Consider the following 23,293-nt stretch of genomic DNA (forward strand, 5'->3'; position numbering starts at 1 on the left):
CGCCTTAAAAGTAGGGGGGGGGGGGGGGGGGGAGATCGGAGGTCTGGTGAGGGAGGGAGGAAGGCCAGGATGACTCTCAGCCGGGATTGCCAACTGCCAACAAATTGCTGGACATTTTTTTTTTGGGGGGGGGAGATTCTGGGAAATGCCCGGTTTGGGGCCGGGGAGGGACCTGAGATGGGAACTGGGGCCATAGAGTCCTCCCTCCGGTGGAGCCCTTTTTCTGCAGGGGAACCGATCTCTGTCCGCTGGGAGGAGGTTGTAATTCTGGGGAAACTTCAGGCCCCACCTGGAGGTTGGCAACCCTTTTAGCCCCCAGTTTTGTTCCACTGTGTAAGGAAGGGAAAGCAGGGCCAGAGAGAGGAGCTCCGAAGAAGGACACGTTCCCATCCCTCAGGCTCAGTTTGTATACTTTGCACCCAGAACCCAAGTGGGGAGCGAAGCCCACCCCAGGCAGGCTGGCCGAGTACTGGCCCTCCAGCCCCCAAGAAGGGTCTGTGGAAGTGATGGCCCCCCTCCTCCAGGGCATCTGGAAGGTTGGAGGCAGCCTCCTCTTCCTCCTGCCCCCCCCCCACCTTGGACAAATGAAGTGATCCTCACTACAGCCCTGTAAGGTGGATGAGGCTGAGAGAGTGAGAAAGTGAATGGCACATGGTCACATGGTGGGGTTAAATGCTAGAAGGAACTTTGAACTATGAGAGTAGTTAGAAATAAGTTGTGAAATGTTCTTCATTAAAAGAAGTTTTCAAGAGAATGCTACACAAGTCATAAGTATTCAAGGCAGGATATTGGGCTAGATGACCCATAGTTCATTCTATTTTTGCAGGATGGCTAGGTTTTGGGTTTTTTAAAAGCCTCTTCTGGCAATCATAGGATCACAGATTTCAGGCAGAGGGCCCTCAATACTGGTGAAGGTTACCAAAGTGATTATAGAAAAACTGTTCCTAGGCTAGAGTACCACATTTTGTCTGAATGTCACTATGCTTTTTTCACAGCTATGTGACTAAGTTTTAATCACAAAGCTACACTTGCTGTAGAAGACTATGACAGTTCCCTTACATGTAGGAAAACATCCATGTAAGAGCAAACTACATGGTACATACACAGTCACATGTAACTTTCAGCAAGTATTTAAAAATATATAAAATATATTAAAATATATTAAAAAGCCTGCTTGCGGGGAGGGTGGGGAAAGAAAGAAAGAAAGAAAGAGAGAGAGAGAGAGAGAGAGAGAGAGAGAGAGAGAGAGAGAGAGAGAGAGAGAGAGAGAAACAGAAGGAGACAAAAGAAGGAAGAAAGAAGGCTTCAAAAGTAGGAGTGGAAGAAAAGTAGGGTAGAAAGGTGATATTCCAACTGATTATTTTTACAAGCAAAATCTCTCAGCTACTTTCCCTCCACTCAGGGAAACAAGTAGTTGTCCAAATTGTATCCCACAGAAAAACAGCAGGGTGGTGGAGAGTTATGAGCAAAAACAAGACCAGCAGGGAAAGGGTTATGCAGCTGCCTCCTCCGCCTCCTCTCCCTCCTGCACTCAAGTTTGCAGCCTTCCACACCTGTATTTCATTTAAAAAATAATAGGGGAATTATATGTGAAGTATAACATATGGTTTAGTTTTAATATCATATAACCTACGAGATATTTAAGGAACTGAAAAATGAAATATGCAAATTCCTCTTTACATTGACATATATATTGTTGGGAATGTACAGTGCCAGTTACAGCTATGAAGTAAGCTCATTGGGAAAATGAATGCTTTGTAACTGTACAGTTGGCTGTATAGACTCTAAGTTTTACTGCAAACGTACTATAGAAAAGTCAAAGATAATCTTTAAAAACCTAGCTATATTTTGTGCCAGTTGATCTTTGCAGTGGCAAACTACTCAGTCATATTTTTATTCAACAACACTTTACAGCTCTTGCAAAGCATGCAGGGAACTATGTCAAGCCAATCACATGAGAACATTTGTTAGGAAATTTTTGGCACAGATAAAATGAACAATTTTGGCTTCTGTACCACATTTAATTTTCCAATAATAAATATTAAAAAGCCATAGACAATCAATTTATTATAGATGCTCATCCCATGCATTTTGAGGCACTACTCTTTGTCAAGGGTAAAAAGGTAAAGGTAGAGGTTTCCCTTGCTCAAAAGCTAGTCGAATCCGACTCTAGGGAGTGGTGCTCAACTCTGTTCCCAAGCCAAAGAGCCAGTGCTGTCCAAAGACGTTTCCGTGGTCATGTGGCTGGCATGACTAAATGCTGAGGCACACGGAACGCTGTTACCTTCCCACCGAAGTGGTACCTATTTATCTACTTGCAATTTCTACTTGCTGTTTCTTGCTTTCGAACTGCTAGGTTGGCAGGAGCTGGGACCACAGATGGGAGCTCACTCCGTCACATGGCACTAGGGTCTCGAACTGCTGAATTACAGACCTTCTGGTCTGCAGCTCAGCGTCTTAACCTCTGAGCCACTGCAGCCTCCTTGTCAAGGGTACTCTTTTCACAAATTCTTCTCTTCTGCTTTTTGGTAAAGACAGAAAGCAAAAAGAATACTTGTCTTGTGTTTGCAATGTATAAATATCTCTAAATTATCTTGGAATTATATGTAATGTGTTTTATAGCAGCTGTTTGTACGTTTGGCTTAAGACCTCTGGTCAATGAAGCTAATAAATGAAAGGAATGTATAAATATCCCTGGTGAAAAGCAAAGCTTTGAAACAGATTGGGCGAATTTCTGTAATCAACAGGGAATTGGTAACTTTCTGTATACTCCATTCTTCAGTCATCAATAGACTATGGCACGATCTTAAAAAAACTTTTTATACTAGAACAAATACAGAGTTGAATATATATTAATAATCAGAAACATACTTGCATATAAATCATTAGGTTGAATTATTGGCTGCCAAGTATGATTCCATATTTGTAGCTTACAAGATCTTCTGAAAATATTTGACTTCAAATGTCTCATACAAACTATAGGTTATGGTTATGCTGGCTCGATGCCATAATAAATACATCTATCTATCCATCTATCTATGTTTCATTATTTTCTTTAATTTTAATCATCATCCTTTTATTTTGAGTCCAGTGGCACCTTTAAGACCAACGAAGTTTAACTCTGGGCATAAGCTTTTGTGCTCATGCACCTTTCTTAGTGTACATGCACTCAAAAGCTTATGCCCAGAATTAAACTTTGTTGGTCTTTAAGATGCCACTGGACCCAGACTTTGTCCTGTTGGCTCGGACCAACACGGCTACCCACCTGAATCTATCCTTTTGTTTCATAAGTTCTGAACACTACTTTCAATATGTACTAGCAGCAAATAACAGAAATAAAACTAAATAGGGTTGTTGTTCTGGTATACTTCATGCAGTTTCAAGATATTATGGATGGATTAGATTTAAACAACCATGACTGTAATGAGTTCAAGGAACAGCTCTCTCCCCCCTTTCTCTTCCTGTAGTCCCCCGCACCCCTACATTACTCCTCTTCCTTGAGAATGTAACTGACATGGGGGGGGGGAGGCTACAACTCAAAGAGAAACATGAACAGTAGTTTGCTGGTTTGAATATAATGGCAAACTGTTTGCTGCAAAAACAGAATTAATGATCTCTCTGTGTGCAAGGAAAGGAAGGAGGAAGGTTTGCTCAAGCAAGCCTGAACACCTCCAAGGCTAAGTCATGTAACAACAAACTACACCACAATCTTAACCAAATTGAGGAAGTCAGTCCCACTGATGTCAGTGGGACACTTACAAGCATGTATGTTTGGGGCTACAGATATATACCTTGATTCAAGAAGTTTCTATATCAGAAAAGGTGGGAAAGAAAGAAAATACTACTTCATAAGAGCCCTCATCAACCCCAAGGTGAGAGCAAATACTGCAAGCGAAGGGTAGACGCTGATTTTTCCTATTAATTCTTACTTTTTAACTACTTAGCTATATCTTTCAACTAGTGTAGTAACAAATTATACAGTACATGAATACACAGTATGATTAATAGTAGTAGTTTCCTTTTACCTGCAAAGAAAACAGTTTCACAGGAAGTTCTACTTAGTTGTATTTTAGTTTACAAGGCATGTGGCTTCTAGCTTACCTTGATGAATGTACTTGAGCTCTAAATTTCTACCAACTCTCCCCCCAGAATTCTCAAATTGTTTCTCTGAGTAGCATCCATATATCTCCTCCAAGGCTTGTTCTCAAAGGAGAAAATGAGAAGCTTCTTGTACACTTCTCACCTTTTTAAAAAAAATCATCCTGTCTCCTCAATAATAAACTTGCAAATTTCAAAATATGCAGGTGCACATTTTCAGCACTTTGTTTCTACCTGAAAGTTCCACAACCTTTAAATGCGACAGCAAATATTTGGTATTTCAAATGCTTAACTACAGTATCTTAAAAAGTTCAATCTGCATTTCAGATAGACTATAACGTGTAATTCAGAAGATGTGAAAAGATATTTTATGGTCAGATTTTGACAAACATATTCCTGAATGCCAGCTAAAACAGATAATGAAGAGCCCAAGATAGTTTAGGGTTGGAAATAATTAAAATTTTACCTTTGCCAAGTAATTCCCAATGTATCCTCATTGGCACTGGGGTATAAATGCCTGCCGTTTTGATTCATGGTCCAGTCACAAATCCTCAGCTGTCAATTGAAACCTAGCAGTCAGATATGGATCGAGCAGTACTACAGTTTTTAGTATTTAAATGAATGCATGCAAGCTAGCACTTTACATGGCACAAACCTTACATCCCCAAGTAGTAGTAGTCTAAAAATAATAAAAAAAACATTTTTAAAAATAAAACCTTAATAGTGCAAAATGAGATCTCTACTTTTTCCTCACATTAAGAAAATACTATTTGGATGTGCTTCTCTATTAATAAAGCATAATAAAGTAACTTGTATCTAGCACTTAATTATTAGCCATTAATTAATTATAAACTGAGCTGGAAAAAAAGCAAATGTTAATGTTCAATAGTGAATTTTTAAAAAGAAAGTAAAAACACTTCAAAATTATTCAATGTACTTAAAAAGGATTTTAAAAAATCAGTATCTGGAAAGCATGCATTTGGTGATACACAGAAGACATGCAATTTATAGGAAAGAAGATCTGAAATTACACAAAGACCTTATCTTACTGTTCTACAAGGATGGAGACATTTGTAATAGAGGTTTATTAATTGTGTTAACTGAATATGGCATCACTGAACATGCAGTGGTAAAATAATTTCATCTTCTTCTATACTCATTTAAAAGACTTTAAATATAGTGAGGAATGCATTAAATGTAAACTGAAACAAAACCTTCCCACATCACCAAATCATCAGTTCTGCTCTTCACAAATTATTCCTGTAACCCTATACAGCTGTTTGTCTAGCAGCTGCCCTACAGTGCAAGCAGATTTCCTGCAAAGATACAGTGATTATTTTTATGTTTGAGAAAATAAGCCTCCTCTAGCCTTTGGAAGAAAACATTGAAAAAAAAATGTTCTGCACACCTATGCTATCTATAAATGACTCTAGCATACATCACATTGGATGTTAAAAGATAATGATAAATGTTTCTTTTCCCCAAGAAAAGTTTAAAGTGCCTTTAAAAGATGCAGATTAGAGCAAAAGAAATGACATCCACAGCAGCTCAATTTATTACAGTCCCTTCCTGAAAAACACATATGATGAGAAAAAGACAATATCCCTGGCTTGACCCTCTATGACTACTACATTCTTGAGGCTTCAGAAATGGAAACATGGACCTTCCATGACTTTTTTCCTTATTTGCTTCTGAAGAACTCAGTGAGACCTTTAAAAAAACGATTAGGAATATGAGATTAACCAGAAAAAGAATACTCCATCTCAAAACAGCTCCTTAAAAACTGCAGCATGGAGCAGAGTGGACGTGTATCATAAAACTTTCACAGGCGGTATTTTTTAGTGTGAAAATAATAAAACACAGCTGTAATCCAAAAGAAATGCTGTTGGTGCATGTATGCTATTTTCCCAGTTTCCCATTTCAGAAACTTCTGCTACTCCTATCCTTTGGGCAATTTAAAGAACAGTGTAGGGAAGTTGTGGACAAACCAAAGCAAAAAAAGAGAGAGGGGGAGAGAGAGACTCTTTTTGGAGACTGCCTGCGGTGGCCAACGCCCTTTACAAAAAAAGTCCTGCCCCTTTAGCAGAAGCAAAATGGGATGCTGTTTATCAGGTGATGTTAATGCTTCAGCTGGCCATTTTCACATATTAAGCCTGTATTAAACGAACATAACTTTTTTTGTCAAACTGCTGGCAGCCTTAATAGTGCCTTAAACCTGGTCAGTTACTGAAGCTTTGCTAAATGCCTCCATAACAGTTAAGATTTTTTTGCCATTTTCATTACCAAATGACTTCATAAGGATTTAGGTCTCAACAACTAAATCTACTCTTAGGTTCAATTCTGCCATTATACAAAACCATGGTGATATTTGATGAGCAAAACCATGGTTAAAGATTAGCTTCCAAACCAGAAACAGAAACCACAGTTTGATGTCTGGATCTGACAAACCACGGATAGACTGATGCTCTGTGTCTTGAGACTGCTACACATAGAGATTGCAATATTTAGCAGACATAAATGAAAATAGATAAATAATTCTAAACCATGGTTTGGATTCTAACCTATGGTTCAGAGCAAACCACAGCTTGGTATGATAACTGAAATGAAGCCTTTCAACCAAAATTGTGATCCTTCTGGGATCAACTTAAGAATCAATGACACAAACGTGTATACTGTAAGTTATAAATGCTTAGATGCAGATATGCTTTTAAATGAGTAAATGAGTAGGTCTGTGGATCTCATCCACTATTTGCAAATTAATAAAATAATTCATATTTATAATCCTTTCAACTGTATTCAAAAATACTGACCAAAATCCAAAAAGCTATGTGCTTCCCTACCTATTACTTGGATGAATTCAGTATATCCCATATTAATAAAGTCAAGGATTCTGCGGCAATCTTTTCCTCTGCAAGAATGCTTTTGAAATTATACAACAGAACATATGCTGGAACTTAGAAAGCAACCCTAAGCAGGTCTACTTGGGTGTACTCAATGGGAATCCTACTTGAGTCTATTCAATGGCAAAGTGTTCTTGGAATGGCAGTCTCCAAATGGACTTGGACTTTCAGAAAAAAATCTGAGCAGGAAATGGCAGAAAACTAGTGTTTGGTTTGCAAATGTCTTCAGGAAAATCCACATGAGCTATTGTATCCTGATGTAATTTCAAAATTGCTTTCCTGGAAGTTACTGTTATACTGGAACCAGCCCACAGAAGACTGTCAAGTACAACTCCGGAAATAATGGCTATTCTATGTTGTTTATATAATTCAGCATAAACCTTTTAAAATATACTGAGCCTCAAGCTAGGAAACATAAGGGGGGGGGGAGATTAAAACTATACCAGACCTAGCACTGGAGCACCCTGTAGATTTGGTTATTCTTTCTCCCAATATACATCTTGGGCAAAAGTCACTGACAGCAGAGATATACTGACTTATTATTTTTAAAAGGGGACCATCTCCTTTTTTACTTAAACAAGTTTCCTGTCACCAATGTGTACATTTTTGTTTTCCCCTTCCTCTTGAGTCATGTATTCAGAATGGTAGTCAGTAAATCTGGGGTTTTTTTTAGAGATGCAAAGTATAGCCGTCATTCTTAGACAGTATTCCTTAGCTTGAAATGACTGAACTACAGCATGGTGTTGAGGATTTCTAACACTCAGCTGCGAAGACTTGATAATTTTCTTGTGGCTGTATAACATGTCTCATACAAACTATTCACAGATAAAAGCTTTCTGCCATATGGGACCACATGTTTTTAATTCCAACTCTTCCTACCACCACCAGGCAACCACTTTCTCACAAAGGAAAATGTAATGTAAATTGATATTATCCCTCCCCAAATGGATCTTGTTTTTTAGTCTAAAATAAAATTGGTTTGTATACTACTATAAATTCTTATTTCAAACCCCGATCCTCTGAGTAATCTACATTGAGTCCATAGATTTATATTTATGCTTTCACTGATGCTCACTCGTTTTAAGATTGAAGACCTGATCCAAAGGTCATCACAGAAAAAGTAAGAAAAATATAACGTAAATTGATATCACTCCTCCCCAAATGTATCTTGCTAGTTGTCAAAATAAAATTGTTTTGTATCCTACTGTAAACTTTTATATCATTTCCTGATGGTTATGGGCGGGTGAGGGTGGGCTTTTAACATCTATCTGGATTCCTGATACCTCTAATTACTCAGCAAATTTTCCCTAACCCTCCACTGTACCTCCCCATCGACATTTAGTTTTAGCAAAGGTGTCTTGCCACTCCTTGAATATGCCAGGTGGGTTTTCTGTTGACATGCTCCATTTTCCTATAGAACACTTTCATTTCTGAGGAAAACAATAGTTTGCTGCTCTCTTGTTCTTTCTTAAACCCAATTTTGGAATCCTGGTTCATAGGGAAGGTTGTTGCTTGAGTATGAATATGCAAGCTTTATAACTGTTCAGCTACGAAGTTGGGAAAGCAGTACATGAGCCCAAGGGTCCCCAGGCTCAAGCTTTGTACTTTTTTGTGTCACTGTAGCTGGTACTAATAAAAGGTATTACAAAGACAGTAGGTTGTTTTTGGATTTTGATTTGGGACCAGTACAGTGGTAAACAATTATTGTCAATCGAGTCACGGCACAGGATAGTTTGCTATGACATTTTAAGTATGCCTGTAAAAGCAAATCACTCATGTAAGTGATCTTGTTCATGGAATAACAAGTTATGGTTTTGTCTGAAGCATACCTAAACTTTTAAACAATTTCAGTTTATACCTTGGTTGAATTTTTGGGCTCAACACCTTTACAAATTTCACTTAACTTAGAAACTTATGGATAACACCGTTTAAAATATGGGTATTACCTAATATTATTCTCCTAAATTTAACAGAGTGAACAAATGTGCATACAGAAAAGCTACAAATTGTAGACCTTGCTCCACTTTTTTGACTAAGAAAAACCTATAAACATTTGCATACAGACATTGTTTTGACTGAAACTTCCTTTAAATGTGTTTCCTTTCCAACAAGAGTATGTGAAAGGTGACCTCTTATCCATGTGCATGCCTCTGTGACAGTCACATGACTAGGTTTTACGTCAAACTGTCAGTTATGATAAGAGACACAATATGAACACCCTAAGCGTTGATAACCTGTTTCCTGAATCTATTACGTTCTGTTTGAGAGCTGATTTGCAGTGCCCCTCCATTCTTTGCCGTGTTCACTACCCTGACAATTTTAAAATCATAAATTTCGATTGAAGTAACAACATTCCATTTAACATGTCTCTGATATGATTATGACATATGAACAAAACTTCTGTTTTGAATGGAATCATATTAAAACTAATAGATGCAATCAGAAGTACAACTTCCTGCTGTAAAATGACAAAACTGGGTATCAGAATTAAAATGCAATTAAAAAGCCACATTGTGGTTTCCTGGCTTTAAAATATATTTCATATGGTTGTGCTGGTTTAATGGGTTGAATCTGTCCACAAATAAGACTAGGTATATTCATACCTTCAAAGCCCAATATGTAACTAAGTTATTTAACATCAGGGTATTATGAGCTGGCTAGTGGATTATAGTGGATCGAGAGCTTCCCTAATTAGTTACTTGGTCTTTGCAAAATTTTGCATCTCTACAAAATGTGAGAATGGCAACATCAAGGTTAAACAATTTGTTTCAGGTGAAAGGTGATATATTACAAAGTATTTTTAAAACTTTATGAAATTATATTTTATTTCCCATGTGGTGCTTGATGCATTAATCCATCATGAATCACATTAAGATTTGGTAGCAATTTAAGGCCAAAATATTAATGCTAAGATAACATTTTACCAAAAAGGAACCAATAAATCCCAAACATTCAGAGTTACCAACAGGAAGAACTCCTGTCTGCAATTAATGGCTCAAGGAATTTGTCTATAACCTAAGCATAATTTAGCATTTAGGCTTTAATGGATGATGCCTCTATATCCTAGACCCATTTCAGTCTGGCTTCCTCCCTGGCTATGGGATGGAGATGGTGCTGGTTGCCCTCACAGATTACCTCCAGAGACACCTGGATCAGGACAGGTCAGCACTGCTGTTATCAGTTGGTTTAACAGTGTTGTTTGACACGATTATGATCTTTTGACCCACTGCCTCGCCGATGTGGGGATACAAGGGACTGCCCTGCAATAGCTTATCTCTTTTCTCCAAGGTCGGGGACAGAGAGTGGTGCTTGGGGAGAGGATTTCACCACATTATCCTTTGGTATGTGGTGTCCCGCAGGGGGTGATCCTCTCCCCTATGTTATTTTACATCTATATGTGCCCTTTCGCCCAGCTGGTCCAGAGATTAGGGCTGGGTTGACATCAGTACGCTAATGATAACCAGCTATATCTGCTGATGGACGGCTGCCCAGATAGTGCCCCAGAGGTTCTGACTAGGGCATTGGAGGCCATGGCTAATTGGTTGAAGCAGAGTTGATTGAAATTAGATCCAACTAAGATGGAGGTCCTGTGCCTGCGCCACAGGGGAATAGAACCAGAGATCTGGCTCCTCACTCTTGATGGTGCACTGTTAGCAGCAGCGTCGATGGTGAGGAGTCTGGGTGTGACTCTGGATGCCTCACTTTCAGTGGAGGCCCACGTCACGACCTTCGCCAGATCTGCCTTTTACCATCTTCAGCAAGTGAGGCCATTGGCCCCCATCTCTCCATGCACTGGTCAACTCCAGGTTGGATTACTGTAACTCATTCTATGCAGGGCTACCCTTGAGAATGAGCCAGAAACTCCAGCTGGTTCAAAATGCAGCTGTGCGTGTCCTTACTGGGACTTCAGGACGAGCACATATACAGCCTGTGCTCCGCCAGTGGCATTGGCTTCCAGTGGAGTACTGGATCAAGTTCAAGGTTTTGGTACCGATCTTTAAAGCCCTATGCAGTCTGGGACCAACATATCTGCAGGACCGTCTCTCCCACTATGTCCCCTGAAGAGCCTTGTGCACCTCAGATCAACATCTACTGGTGATCCCTGGTCCAAAGGATGTCAGTTTAGCCTCAACCAGAGCCACAGCCTTTCTGGCTCTGGCTCTAGCCTGGTGGAACAGCCTTCCAATTGAGATCAGGGTGCTGTGGGATTTACAACCATTCCGCAGGGCCTATAAAGTGGCGCTGTTCTGCCAGGCCTTTGGTTGAAGCGGTGGACACTATATGAGACAGCCCCCCCCCCGCCCTACCCACCCATTCTATTTACTGTGCTATGCACAGGCACTTTTATATATGAATTGGTGGGAATTTGTCCACTTGTAAAAAACAGTACATTTGAGTGCCCATACATGGGTTAAAGTCTCTGAAAGTAATTAAATTGGATTATTGTCATCTGCTGATCTGTGCATGGAGCTGAATTTTGATTTTCATTGTATTATGTTTTGATCTTTTAATTTGTTATATTTATGTGTTGGGAGCCGCCCTGAGCCCACTTGTGGGGCACGATAAAATAAATCAAATCAAATCATAAATAAATAAATAAATAAATAAATAAATAAATAAATAGGAATCACCAATAACCTGTGACCACCATACAAAAAGGAACACTTAGATTTATGATTCCTAATAATAATCTTGACTGAGTAGCTATCAGTATATTAAGTTACATGTTTAATAACAGGCTTTTCATAGTATTCAGCTGAGTAAATTAAAATCTATTGCACTCATTGGTTTGGTATGCATGTGATCCTTCAAAGCTATATTTATAATGCGTGCTTAAATGTAAACACTCCAACAATTTTGTGTAATAAATTGTTTTATTGGAAATTCTACTGAACTGTTATTTTGTGGAGAAACTCTTTATAAGGAGAATCATCAACTATACAAGCATCTTAAATTTATGGTCATTACTGCAATTTATATAGGATATGTTAAGGTTTTCTGTTTTTTTTAAAAAAAGCACTCAGGAATAAACGTCAATACTTCTCATAACCTGAGAGAATAAATCTTTACAAAGGCCCCCTCCAGTGAAGCAGAGAATGTACCTGTGACAATATTTATTCCTAAGGGGTCAAAGTATATTAAAAGGAATGGAGAATGTTTAAAACACCTCTATGGAACTAAAACCATTGGCTTTCTAATTTAGAATTTCTCTCAGCTAATATAAAATGATTGATTGCCTTTATTTCATGTACCCCTTGATTTTCCTTTTCATTCATCATGGTCTACTTTAAACCAAATGCATTTAGGACCTGCCACCAGAAGAGTGGTCTCTTTTAAATTGTTGTAAAGTAATGAAAGGACATAATAAATCAATCTTACTTCTGCCTTGCGAAAGCATAACCTTTACTCTAGCCAAATAATTTAGACAATGTCTGCATGTGTGCTCTCTTTCTAATAAAACTGTACAGCATTGTCATTTCTGGGCATTTTTAAGAGCTAGACAGATCTGTGTATTAAAGAAGATCTTTGAAATTCTGTGTATATTTAATAATATTGTTTAATACATTTCACAAAGCACATATTCTTATTTTTAGCATGCTTCACAAGCTTATTATTGTATAGAGTGAGTGAACTGAGAAAACTGAAGTTGTGGCTACTGTGATAGTGAGGGAACAACTGAGCTTGCTCCTCCCCTTGAGGGATATGCAGAGAGGTAAAAACCTCTGGGGGAACAGATTTGAGCACTGATTCTCTGTTCCAAAAATCTTTAAGCATATTCAGGACTTCATAGACTTATCATGAAGAAGAATCTAAGATTTGTTTCATGTATCAGGTCAATGATTCCTCTGCATCTCCATTCTCTTTAAAGCAATGGCCAGTCAGATGCCCTGAAATACTGATAGCTATTCCTTGTTGTTGGTTCTTAGTACATTGAGTCTGAATATGGACATTCCATTTAGCTTATTTATTTATTTATTATTCAACTTATACCCCGCCCTCCCCGCTATGCAGGCTCAGGGCGGCTTACATTTGATAAAACATTGTACATAGTATATAAATAACAATTAAAATCCAGTAAAATCATCATGAAACGATTCCAATAAGAATAATACTACTAGAGTGCTGTCGATATTTCTCTAATTATATAAGGTGGCATACTTTGTAAGTTTTCAGTTTCTCGATGTTCTTCACATAACTGGGAGGCTGGGAGTTGGTGGTGATAGTGGGGGCGGCTCCTAGCCGAAAGCCTGGTGGAAGAGCTCTGTCTTGCAGGCCCTGGGGAACTGAGAGGTCCTGCAAGGCCCTGATCTCTTCCGGGAGCTCATTCCACCAGTATGGAGCCGCCACTGAAAAGACCCTGACCCTGGTGGTAGTGAGCCTGGCTTCCTTAGGACCAGGGAGGGTCAATTGATTCTGAGACCCCGATTGTAGTGCTCTCTGGGATATATATGGGGGAAAGTGGTCCCTCGTGTATGTTGGACCCTGGCCATATAGGACTTTATAGGTAAGTACCAGCACCTTGAAGCGAATTCGGTATACTATTGGCAGCCAGTGCAGTGTTTTCAGCACAGGCTGGATGTGCTCCCATCTTGGGAGGCACATCAAAAGTCTGGCCACTGCATTCTGCACTAGCTGCAGCTTCCAAATTTGCGACAAGGGCAGCCCCATGTAGTGAGCATTACAGTAATCCAATCTTGAGGTGATCATAGCATGGATCACTGTGGCCAAGTCGTTGCGGTCCAAGAAGGGAGCCAACTGCCTGACTAGCTGCAGATGGTAGAAAGCCGACCTGGCAGTGGCTGCTACCTGGGCTTTCATTGTTAAGGAGGTATCCAGGAGCACTCCCAGACTCCTAACCTCCGACGCTGGCACCAATGGTACCCCATTGAAGGTCGGGAGTGGGATCCCCACCCCTGAGCCGCCCCGACTCAAGCACAGGATCTCCGTCTTTGCCGGATTCAACTTCAGCCGACTCAGTCTAAGCCAACCAGACACAGCATGTAGTGCTCGGTCCAGATCTTCCGGTTTGGAGTCTGATCGACCGCCCAGCATCAGATAGAGCTGGGTGTCATCAGCATACTGGTGACGCCCCAGTCCGTGCCTACGGGCTATCTGGGCAAGGGGGCGCATATATATGTTGAATAACACTGGGGAGATCATTGCCCCTTGAGGCACCCCACACACCAGTGGGTGCCTCTTGGACTGCTGTTCCCCTAGCACCACCCTTTGTCCTTGACCATGGAGAAAGGAAGCAAGCCATTGCAAGGCAAGTCCCTGAATTCCCATGTCAGTGAGGTGGTGGACCAGTAACTGATGGTCGACCGTGTTGAAAGCAGCTGACAGGTCCAACAGCAACAGTACCACCAATCCGGCCCAATCCAGATGCCTCCAGAGGTCATCTGTGAGAGCGACCAGTGCTGTCTCTGTATTGTGTCCTGGGTGGAAGCCGGATTGGAAGGGATCTAACATGGAAGTGTCATCCATAAAGCCCTGCAACTGTATCGCCACCACCCTCTCAATTAATTTGCCCAAACAGGACAAATTGGAGACAGGCTGGGTCCAGAGATGGTTTTTTTTAAGAGAGGGCGGACCATCGCTTCCTTGAGTGCCCCTGGGAACAGCCCCTCAGAGAGGGACTTGTCGATAATATTTCTAAGGGTACCTTGAAAACCCTCGTGGCCAGCTTTTTTAAGCCAGGAAGGGCATGGGTCAAGGGTGCACGTGGTTGGACATACAGTAGTGCGCAATCTGTTGACCTCCTCTAGACCGGGCTGAATCGATCCAGGAAGACATGCATGGAGCCTCGAGTTTGCTCACTGTTTCAACTGTGGTGGGGAGGTCGCAGCACAGCGCCAAGACTTTATCCGTGAAATAGCTCACAAATGCCTCACAGCCTATATCCAATTCCCTAATGTTTGGTTTGCCCTATGGCAAACTTGTTATGGACAAAATTGTTCTAAACAATTGGGCTGGGCGTGAGCTTGCGGATGCAATTGTAGCCATGAAGTACTCTCTCTTCACGGCCTTGACTGCCATCTCATAGGATCTCATAAATGTCCTATAAGATGTTCTTGTGGCTTTGCCATTGTCATAGGAAACAATCTTTCACAGATATCCACCATGAATTTTCCTAACTCTTTTTGATATCATAAAGCTAATGGTCATCAGCAGATCTTGTGCCAAGAACATAAAAAATTATACAAATAAACAATTAGTTATGGAATGAAAAAACATTAAAATATTTTATTCTACTTTCTAGTACCGCAACTGTAACATATTAAATGTTCCTCTGTTATTCACATTTTGCTCTATTATTCCATTTCATTGGTAGCAATCCACTTGTGTGATAAATAACTTATGCGAGTGGTTCATGAATAAACACAGAGTCCATGCAGATCTCTGCCCTCAAAAAGGGAAGGGGAGCAGCGTGTCAGCGCAATCCTATGCAGTTACCCCATTCTAAGTACACTGAAATAACTGTTGGTGAATCAGACTTCTGGCATATGCACTTCCATATAGAATGTTCATATCTCAAGTTAACTTAGGTGCACAGTAAAAGGCGGCGTGTACTTACTCCTCCACCAAGTAAAAGAGTAGTTACAAGGTGTGTCTGAAACGATCCATTAAGAATACGCTTTTCAACCCTTAACCAGCTGATAAAACATGGAAGGGTATAAGAACTAAAATCTATTACACCTTCACCCTTCTGCTTATCAAATCCTTCAGCTCTGTCATCTCTCTTCACTTCAAACTACATGAACGTTTCCCCCATGAACCAGATAGTAAAATATTTAATTATTTATAGAATTGGTTTGAAGTATTTTGAAAACTTGCTGCAGGCCAAAAATGGCAGAAAGTGTACTAAGCATGCATTGCTTCTGTAACAGTAGGACTACCAAATTGGCAAACTGGCCCAATTACATTATTAAGATTATTTCTCAGAATTAAGAAATGCTTTTACTCTTTCTTAACAGAGTGAATCTCACAGCTAGACAAATGTCATATTCTTTTTAAAAAAAACAATTTAGGTAGTACTCAACAGCCAAAAGAGAAGGGAATAGGATTGTAGTTTATTTCTCTGTTTATTTTATGTATCACATTGCTTTTGCAGCATTGTCTTCTATCTTTGCAATCCACTGTCTATGTTATGGTATGCAATACCTTAGATAGGTTTTTAAATTGCATTATTCTTTAGTCCTACCACTATTGCGTTGCTTATTGGATATCTTATGTTGTCTGATTTAATTTTTAAAAATATTTTGTAGTCTGCAAATCACAGCTAGAAAGGCAGGCTATAAATGAAGTAAATAAATAAATATATCTGTCTCCTGTCCTTCTTCCAAAGAACTCAGCATGGTGTCAATGATCCCTCTCATTTTATCCTCGCTAGTCAGAAGTTACCAAATGAATTTCCTGCCAAAAGTGGGGATCTGATCCCAGAGTTCAAGACTGTAGTCAATACAGCGAAAGCTTTTAAACACCAAAAACAAGAAACAAAATGGAACTATACACTTTTTATATTCAGAATATAGTAACTGAACTAATCAAACTATACACATAAAATATTCAATCTAAAATAGTTATTGATTTTAAAATGTTGTTATTTGGTTTTTTTATATCTCTTTACAGATGTTTTCAGTAAGGTCTCACTGGTTAAAATGAACACCTTATAATACATTGACTTTGAATAAACTAACATCTTTATGAGTTTCGATGAGCTGTGTGTGAGATACAGTCATGCTGCCATTTATGCCCTGGAATGGACAGACACGGGGGAGGGAGATTTCCAGATGTAGCACAGTAGTCTTAACTCTATTGACACACATGTACAACAAACGTTGGCACCACTCATGTGAATGTCAGGCTAACAGACTACAGTATCATAAATTGCAAGGAAACCCCCCCCTCAAGTATTAGCATAAGATAATTTAATTCTGCAGTACCAAAATTTTAGTTTTCTTTTAGGATGAAACAACATAGGACTTCTGCAGGTCCCTGCTACTGACTGTGGTTAATTTGATTATTCACCACTATTAATTTCAAGTGTTATGTTTTTGTAGTTTGGATAAACAATTCATCTGAATTAAATTTACAGCATTAATGAGATGTGAAATCTAAAATGCAAGTTGAAACACAAATGATGTCAGAAACCAGAAAAAATGTGTTTGCATCACAGGGAACTAACAAAGTACTTTTATCCTATTAATCTAGGAATGAAGATGATTTGATTGTATAATTCTTTTGGAATGGAACAAATTAAAAAAGTATACTCATATATCACACAATACTTAATAGCATGAGAATAAAAGTCTGTTCTGCTTAATTTTTATTAACTCTAGATATCAGCAGTGTGCTTTACAAAAGTATTCATATCCAATTATAAATTTCACTGCTTTCCTTCAAAAATAACATAAATGAAGGATTCACTTGGGAAAGTCCTTCCTCTGGCCCAACTCTAAGACACATGTTAATTGTGTTGATATTGGATGTACATATACATTTCATGTAAGAGTACTGAAAGCAGTGGCATCCTGTTCTAGACTAAGATGTTAATGGCCACACTTATGAAGGATGTTATTGCAAATACTTGTCTTTTTATTGTTAACACCTGTGTGAAACTTGCCCACCTGTTGCTGGTGTAGGAAGGAAGAGTCTCTTGGACTTAGTCCCACATATCGATTGGCTTGTGATGTGCCTGAGGCTGTGTAGGCTGATTAAGGAAGAACAAAACAGATTGATATAGAAACCTATCTTAACTTCTACCTTGTATAGTTCAAACATGAGAGATCCAGAGTTATGATCTGCAATGTACAAATCATGCCTACAATTGATGCAAGTCAAAATAATCAGAAACATGAATCTGGCCATGGGATAGGATTCTACAGTGCCTATTGACTTCAATGGAATCTGCATGAGAACAGGGTTAGAGAGCAATCCTAAACAGATCTACTCAGAATCCGACTAAGGGGTTTACTCCTAGGAAAGTGTTTTTAGGATTGCAGCTGAGCTACCAAATTCTCTTGCGTGATACTTTTTTCCAGTTTGGCTAAAGCACAACCTAACAATTTTAAGCTCTCCTATACCACTGTAAACTAAAGTTCAGCAAACTGAATCATATTAACAAGAGAAAACATACCTCTAATAACTTGCTGTCTGCTAAAACAACATTCATTATTTCACAATATAATTCATTCAGAATATAGCTGTGTGTGTAACTGCTAGGGTTAAACTTTTTTATATGAGGTGTGGCAGCTTTTTGTGGGAAATGATTGTGTTATTTTTATCCGTGAAAGAAATGCACAATATTGAAAAAATGATATTTTGTACATCCCAAAATTATGGAGCAAATATATTGCATGATCCAAGCATCTAAGGCAAAAGGATCCTAAAAGCTCCCCCACCCCACCCCGAACCATATGTGTGGTTAATGGGATACACAACCTTTCCCCTGTAGGTTACTTTTCGAATTGAGAATAGGTCACTGGTGACTGAAACTCATTAACTTCTGATCATTCATGGTTGCCTGTGTCAAATTAGGTAGGTGGTCTTATTCTGTTTCCTAGCTTGCAGATATCCATATTACACAAATCAATTTCATAGCAATAGTGCTTTGACTGCAACAGCCAGGTCCTCAAAGAATGAATGAATAAGAATGCAAATATAATGGATTCATTCAAAGCAGTCTTGGTTCTCAGTTATTACACAAATGGTATCTTAATCTAGTTCTTTACATATACCATAAAATGCTTACATTTTATCTAAAATTATACATATACTGATGCAGGAATATGTACCCTTAGCTTTAGCATACACTAACTGTTGGTGTATGCTAGAAATAGTTAACATAACAGTATTGAGTATACTAATATCACCAGTTGCTATTTTTGGTAACACTGATCCTTCTGCAAGTATTAATTTATTAGAAACAAATCTCAAAGCAGCTTATTGAAAAAGCACTATAGACCAACTGAAATCCAAATGTATGTATGAAGTTTCTCCATTAAGACATAAAAATCAGAGTAAGAAGTTTTTAAAGGCTTCAAATGGAAGCAAGCTATTGTTTTATTTTATCTTGGTTAAAGGCATATCACTTCACTGCAAGTGATCAAGTTTAGAAATTGTTTTTTAAAAAATAAGTTCAATTAAGAAACGGAAAACCAGAGAACTCTGACAATAGCTCAGATATATAGCAAGTTTTTAAAAGCTATTGATTCATTAGTAGTTAATCATGTTTGTTTAAATCATTAAGTATACTCCCATCTTTCTCACTATAATCTCTATTACATGTGACAAAAAGGAGGAGGGGACATTCCTTATTTATTTAAAATAACTGATATTTTGTAATATTATCCTTAAAAAGAGTTATTAAGTCTAACTCCAATAATTCATTAAGTGAAAAACAGAATTACAACAATGTGTTCAGAGAAACACTAAGAAAATTAATTAGCTCTGTATATGTTTATCTTTGTGTTTGCATGTTGCAAATGATTTTGATTAGCTGTAGCTGTAATCTAATCTCACTGCCAGGACAGCCATTTCCAGTGGTGAGGATTCCTTGTGGCATACAGCCATTATGTCAGGCAACGGTGTGCCGCACACACGTGCCTGTATGCAAAGTTTCCATGCTAAAAAGTGCACATTCTTGTTTGCCACAGTTGCTGGGAATACTCCATGTGGTAACACTAATTTATATGAGTCACTTAATTTGGCACCATGATGAAATGCTAACAGGCAACAATCCATGTGACTGCTGTAACTTACAGCAGTGGTACTAGCAAATCAACACACCAATGCTTTTTATAGCTGCAATTCCATTGAAGACCATAGGATTCATAACATGGTACTGGATGTACTAAACAATTAAGCACTAAATGATTTACGAGTTTTTAAATTTCTCAAAATATTTTCCAACACTATTGAATAAAAATACTTATTTAACTAATAATCAAAGCTCTAATTCAATATGTTTTGAACGTGATTTTTAACCAAAAATGCACTGAGGTCTAGTCAATTGTATCCTTAACTCTTTTGGAAACTAGGTGTAGGCAATTTTATAAGCTTCCAATTTGAGTACACTTCCCAATGCCATTAGAATGTCCACCTTAAAAGAAGAATCAAGCTTTTTCTTTCTTTCTGGGAAGCTGCCACTCAAACTAGTTTGCTTCACCCTTTTGATTTTTTGGCTGTCATTTCACAAATGTCAAGACAAATTAACATTTTTTTTAAAAAAATGGTAACTTTAGAGTAAAAGTTTTGTCAATTATATTGGTACTAGGTTTGTTCTCTATTATCAACTATGAGCATCTGCCTGGTCAAATAGCAGGAAAAGGCACCCTGATTTGGCCTTAATTTGAAATTATGTTGATCTTTTGATGGACATTTTTTGTTTTCCTAGAGAAATACTTACTGCTTGCTGTAGGTGAAGATGCCTCACCTTCAGTGGAAGTAGTGATGGGTTTAGTGTCTGTCATGGTCAAGGTCACAGGCCGCACCGTACTGTGATGGGGAGAGGGTGCCAAAACTGGAGTAAAATGGCCAGGCATTTTCCCTACTACTTGACCACTGCTGTTAGGCTACAAAACAAAACCAGAAGAATGCCTTGTGAAATACACACATAGTGCTCAAGAGAGCTATCTCATTATTTTGGGGTATTCCAGAAACCTGCTTCTGCAGCGGGCTGCTTTGATATTCAAATATTTCCCTGTATAGGACCAATTTAGTGACTACAGTGTCAATACAGATGTGGGTTGTGGTGTTTTTGTGTATGAGAGGGGTTGTAGTTTGTGCTACTTTGTCTTTCATGAAGATAACTTTCTCAAGTGCTAAACTACTTCACAAGTGAAGACTATGATTCTTGTAGTACAAAATGTTATCCATTGGTGTTCCATGTGTTATATGTTAAAGGAAACAAGAGATCCAAAGTGATCCCTCAAAATGGATCATGGGCAGATCTCAGAATGCCTCTACCAATGTGGATTTTCCTAAGCTGGTTAATTTAATGACCCCACTAATACATCTTGAATGAAATAATATCATGCTACATGTATTAGACATTGTCAATACTTTGTTCTGTGACAGCAACAGTAAAATCCTAGACAACTGAAATAACAACTGATAGGCATTATGTACCTGCTACGGGAACCAAGACAGGGTAGACAGCAAGGGAAAAAACAGGTTGCTTACCAGTAACTGGTGATCTTTGAGTGGTCATCTGTGCATTCACACCCATAGGATCTAGTGTGCACGCGCTGGATCGATCGGTGCTGTAGCAAGCTCTTTTAGTGGATTTTCGCGCCCAGACCTCGGGCATGCACAGGACCCCACCGTGCATGCTCAGAGGGGTGGGCGCAGACATCCCACCAGTTCCTACAAACCGCCGCAAATCAACCCCTATTAAAAATGTAGAAGCTGACAGCAGCGGGGAAGGAAGGCGGGTGGTGTGAATGCACAGATGACCACTCGAAGATCATCAGTTACTGGTAAGTAACCTGTTTATCTTCAACGTGGTCTCTGTGCTTCACACCCATGGGAGATTAGCGAGCAGTAGGCTACCTGGAGGAGGGTGCTGGCAGGTCTTTTACTGCATAGCCGAAGACAGAATGTGACATCCCATGTTGGTATTGGTGTTTGTATGGACGTCTAGGGCATAGTACCTTATGAAGGTATTAGGCGTGGCCCACGTAGCGGCTTTGCAGATGTCCGTGAGTGGCACTCCCTGGAGGAAGGCAATGGAAGTCGCAACAGCCCTGGTAGAATGAGCCCTGATAGGGCCAGGCAATGGCTGTTTGGCGATCTGGTAACACAGACGGCTGAGACCCACAATCCACTTTGACAGGCACTGGGCCGTGATGCGAGTGCCCAGTCGTGCTGACGCGTAAGAGAGTCTCGTCTAGTCAGGTGTGTTCTATTGAGGTAGAACAGGAGAGCCCGTTTCACGTCCAAGGTGTGGAGTAGTTTGTCTTCCGCTGATGTTGGATTTGGAAAGAAATCAGGGAGGAAGACCTCCGCCTGCAGGTGGAACTCTGACACCACCTTCGGCAGGATGGAGATGTCTGGGACGAGGCGGACTCCGTCTGGCAAAAACGACAGGCAAGGTGTATCGTGCCAGAAAGCCAATATTTCTCCCACTTGTCTAGCCGAGGTGAAAACAATTAAAAAGGCCGTTTTCCACGCTAGAAGTTTGAGGTCACATGTTGCGAGCGGCTCAAAGGGCTTCCTCGTGAGCTGGCAGTGAACTAGAGGAAGGTCCCAGGGAGCGACTGGAGTCTTGACAGGAACGTAGAGACGCAATAAACCTTTTAAAAAACGTTTTGAAATCGGATGGGAAAACAAAGTACATCCATCAACTGGAACATGGTAGACCGAAAGAGCAGCCAAATAAACTCTCAACGACGAATGGGAAAGTCCCGAGTCAGCGAGGGAGAGGAGGAATTGGAAAACTCGTTCGAGCCCCACTGAGGCGGCTTGAGGGGCGTCATCACCTAGGGAAGAACAGAACCTTCGCCATTTATAATTGTACGACCTCTGCGTAGTAGGTTTCCTGGAATTCAACAGGACGCTCGTTATGCGGGTGGAGAAGCTGGTGATGTTGTTCTCCATGCCGTCAGTTCCAATTGTGGTATGTCGTGATGTAAGAGAGGGGAGTCGGAGAGGAGGAGGAGGAGGTCCTGAGCCGGAGGGAATTGATGGTATATCCCCTGTGATAACTCGAGGACTGTCGAAAACCAAGGTTGTCTCGGCCACCATGGGGGCTATTAAAATGCAGTCCGCGGCGTCCTTGAGTATTTTGCGGACCACTCTCAGAAGCAGAGGTAAGGGGGGGAACAGGTAAAGAAGTCCCGTGGACAAAGGGTAAAGGGGACCATCTCCCAGAGATTGTGGGTCCCTGCCTCCTCGACTGCAGAACAGAGGACACTTTTTGTTGTTTCTGGTGGCAAAGACATCGACTTGGGGAGCTCCCCACATGTGGAAGAGTGGGAGGAGGTATGTTGGGTTCATCCCCCACTCGTGAAGGCTGAGTCCTGCTCGACTTAGATGGTCTGCCTGCATGTTCATGTGTCTGGGAATGTGAGTGGCCACGAGGAAAATGTTGTTGGTGATGCAAAGCTCCCACAATTGGATGGCAAGGGTGCAGAGGCATAGGGAAACAGTGCCTCCCTGTCTGTTGACATAAGAGAGCACTGTGGTGTTGTCCGTGAGGACCGTGACACATTTCCCCTTGATTAAAGGTAGGAATCTGGTGATAGCGTGTTGTATAGCCAGCAGTTCTAGGAAGTTTATGTGTCGCTTCCTCT

The 23,293-nt window shown here is 39.9% G+C and overlaps 1 protein-coding gene across 9 annotated transcripts in view; it reads right to left on the reverse strand.

Moving 5' to 3' along the window:
• Positions 1 to 23,293, reverse strand: part of NFIB (nuclear factor I/B) — a 276,171-nt gene that overhangs the window by 14,141 nt on the left and 238,737 nt on the right. For 4 of the 9 annotated variants that reach the window (XM_015425417.1, XM_015425421.1, XM_015425416.1 and 1 more), the window contains 3 exons: positions 20,407 to 20,572; positions 17,627 to 17,709; positions 4,565 to 4,653 (listed from right to left, as the gene is read on the reverse strand). The exons of 1 other annotated variant lie outside the window; for it this stretch is intronic. In XM_015425417.1, the coding sequence (XP_015280903.1) occupies positions 4,565 to 4,653; positions 17,627 to 17,709; positions 20,407 to 20,572 (338 nt within the window). The remainder of the gene's footprint in view (positions 1 to 4,564; positions 4,654 to 17,626; positions 17,710 to 20,406; positions 20,573 to 23,293) is intronic. 4 more of the 9 variants (XM_015425423.1, XM_015425419.1, XM_015425420.1 and 1 more) reach the window with 3 other exon arrangements.

The sequence above is a fragment of the Gekko japonicus genome, unplaced genomic scaffold, assembly GCF_001447785.1.
Source record: "Gekko japonicus isolate JY-2015 unplaced genomic scaffold, Gekko_japonicus_V1.1 scaffold191, whole genome shotgun sequence".
In the NCBI taxonomy this organism is placed as follows: Eukaryota; Metazoa; Chordata; class Lepidosauria; order Squamata; family Gekkonidae; genus Gekko; species Gekko japonicus.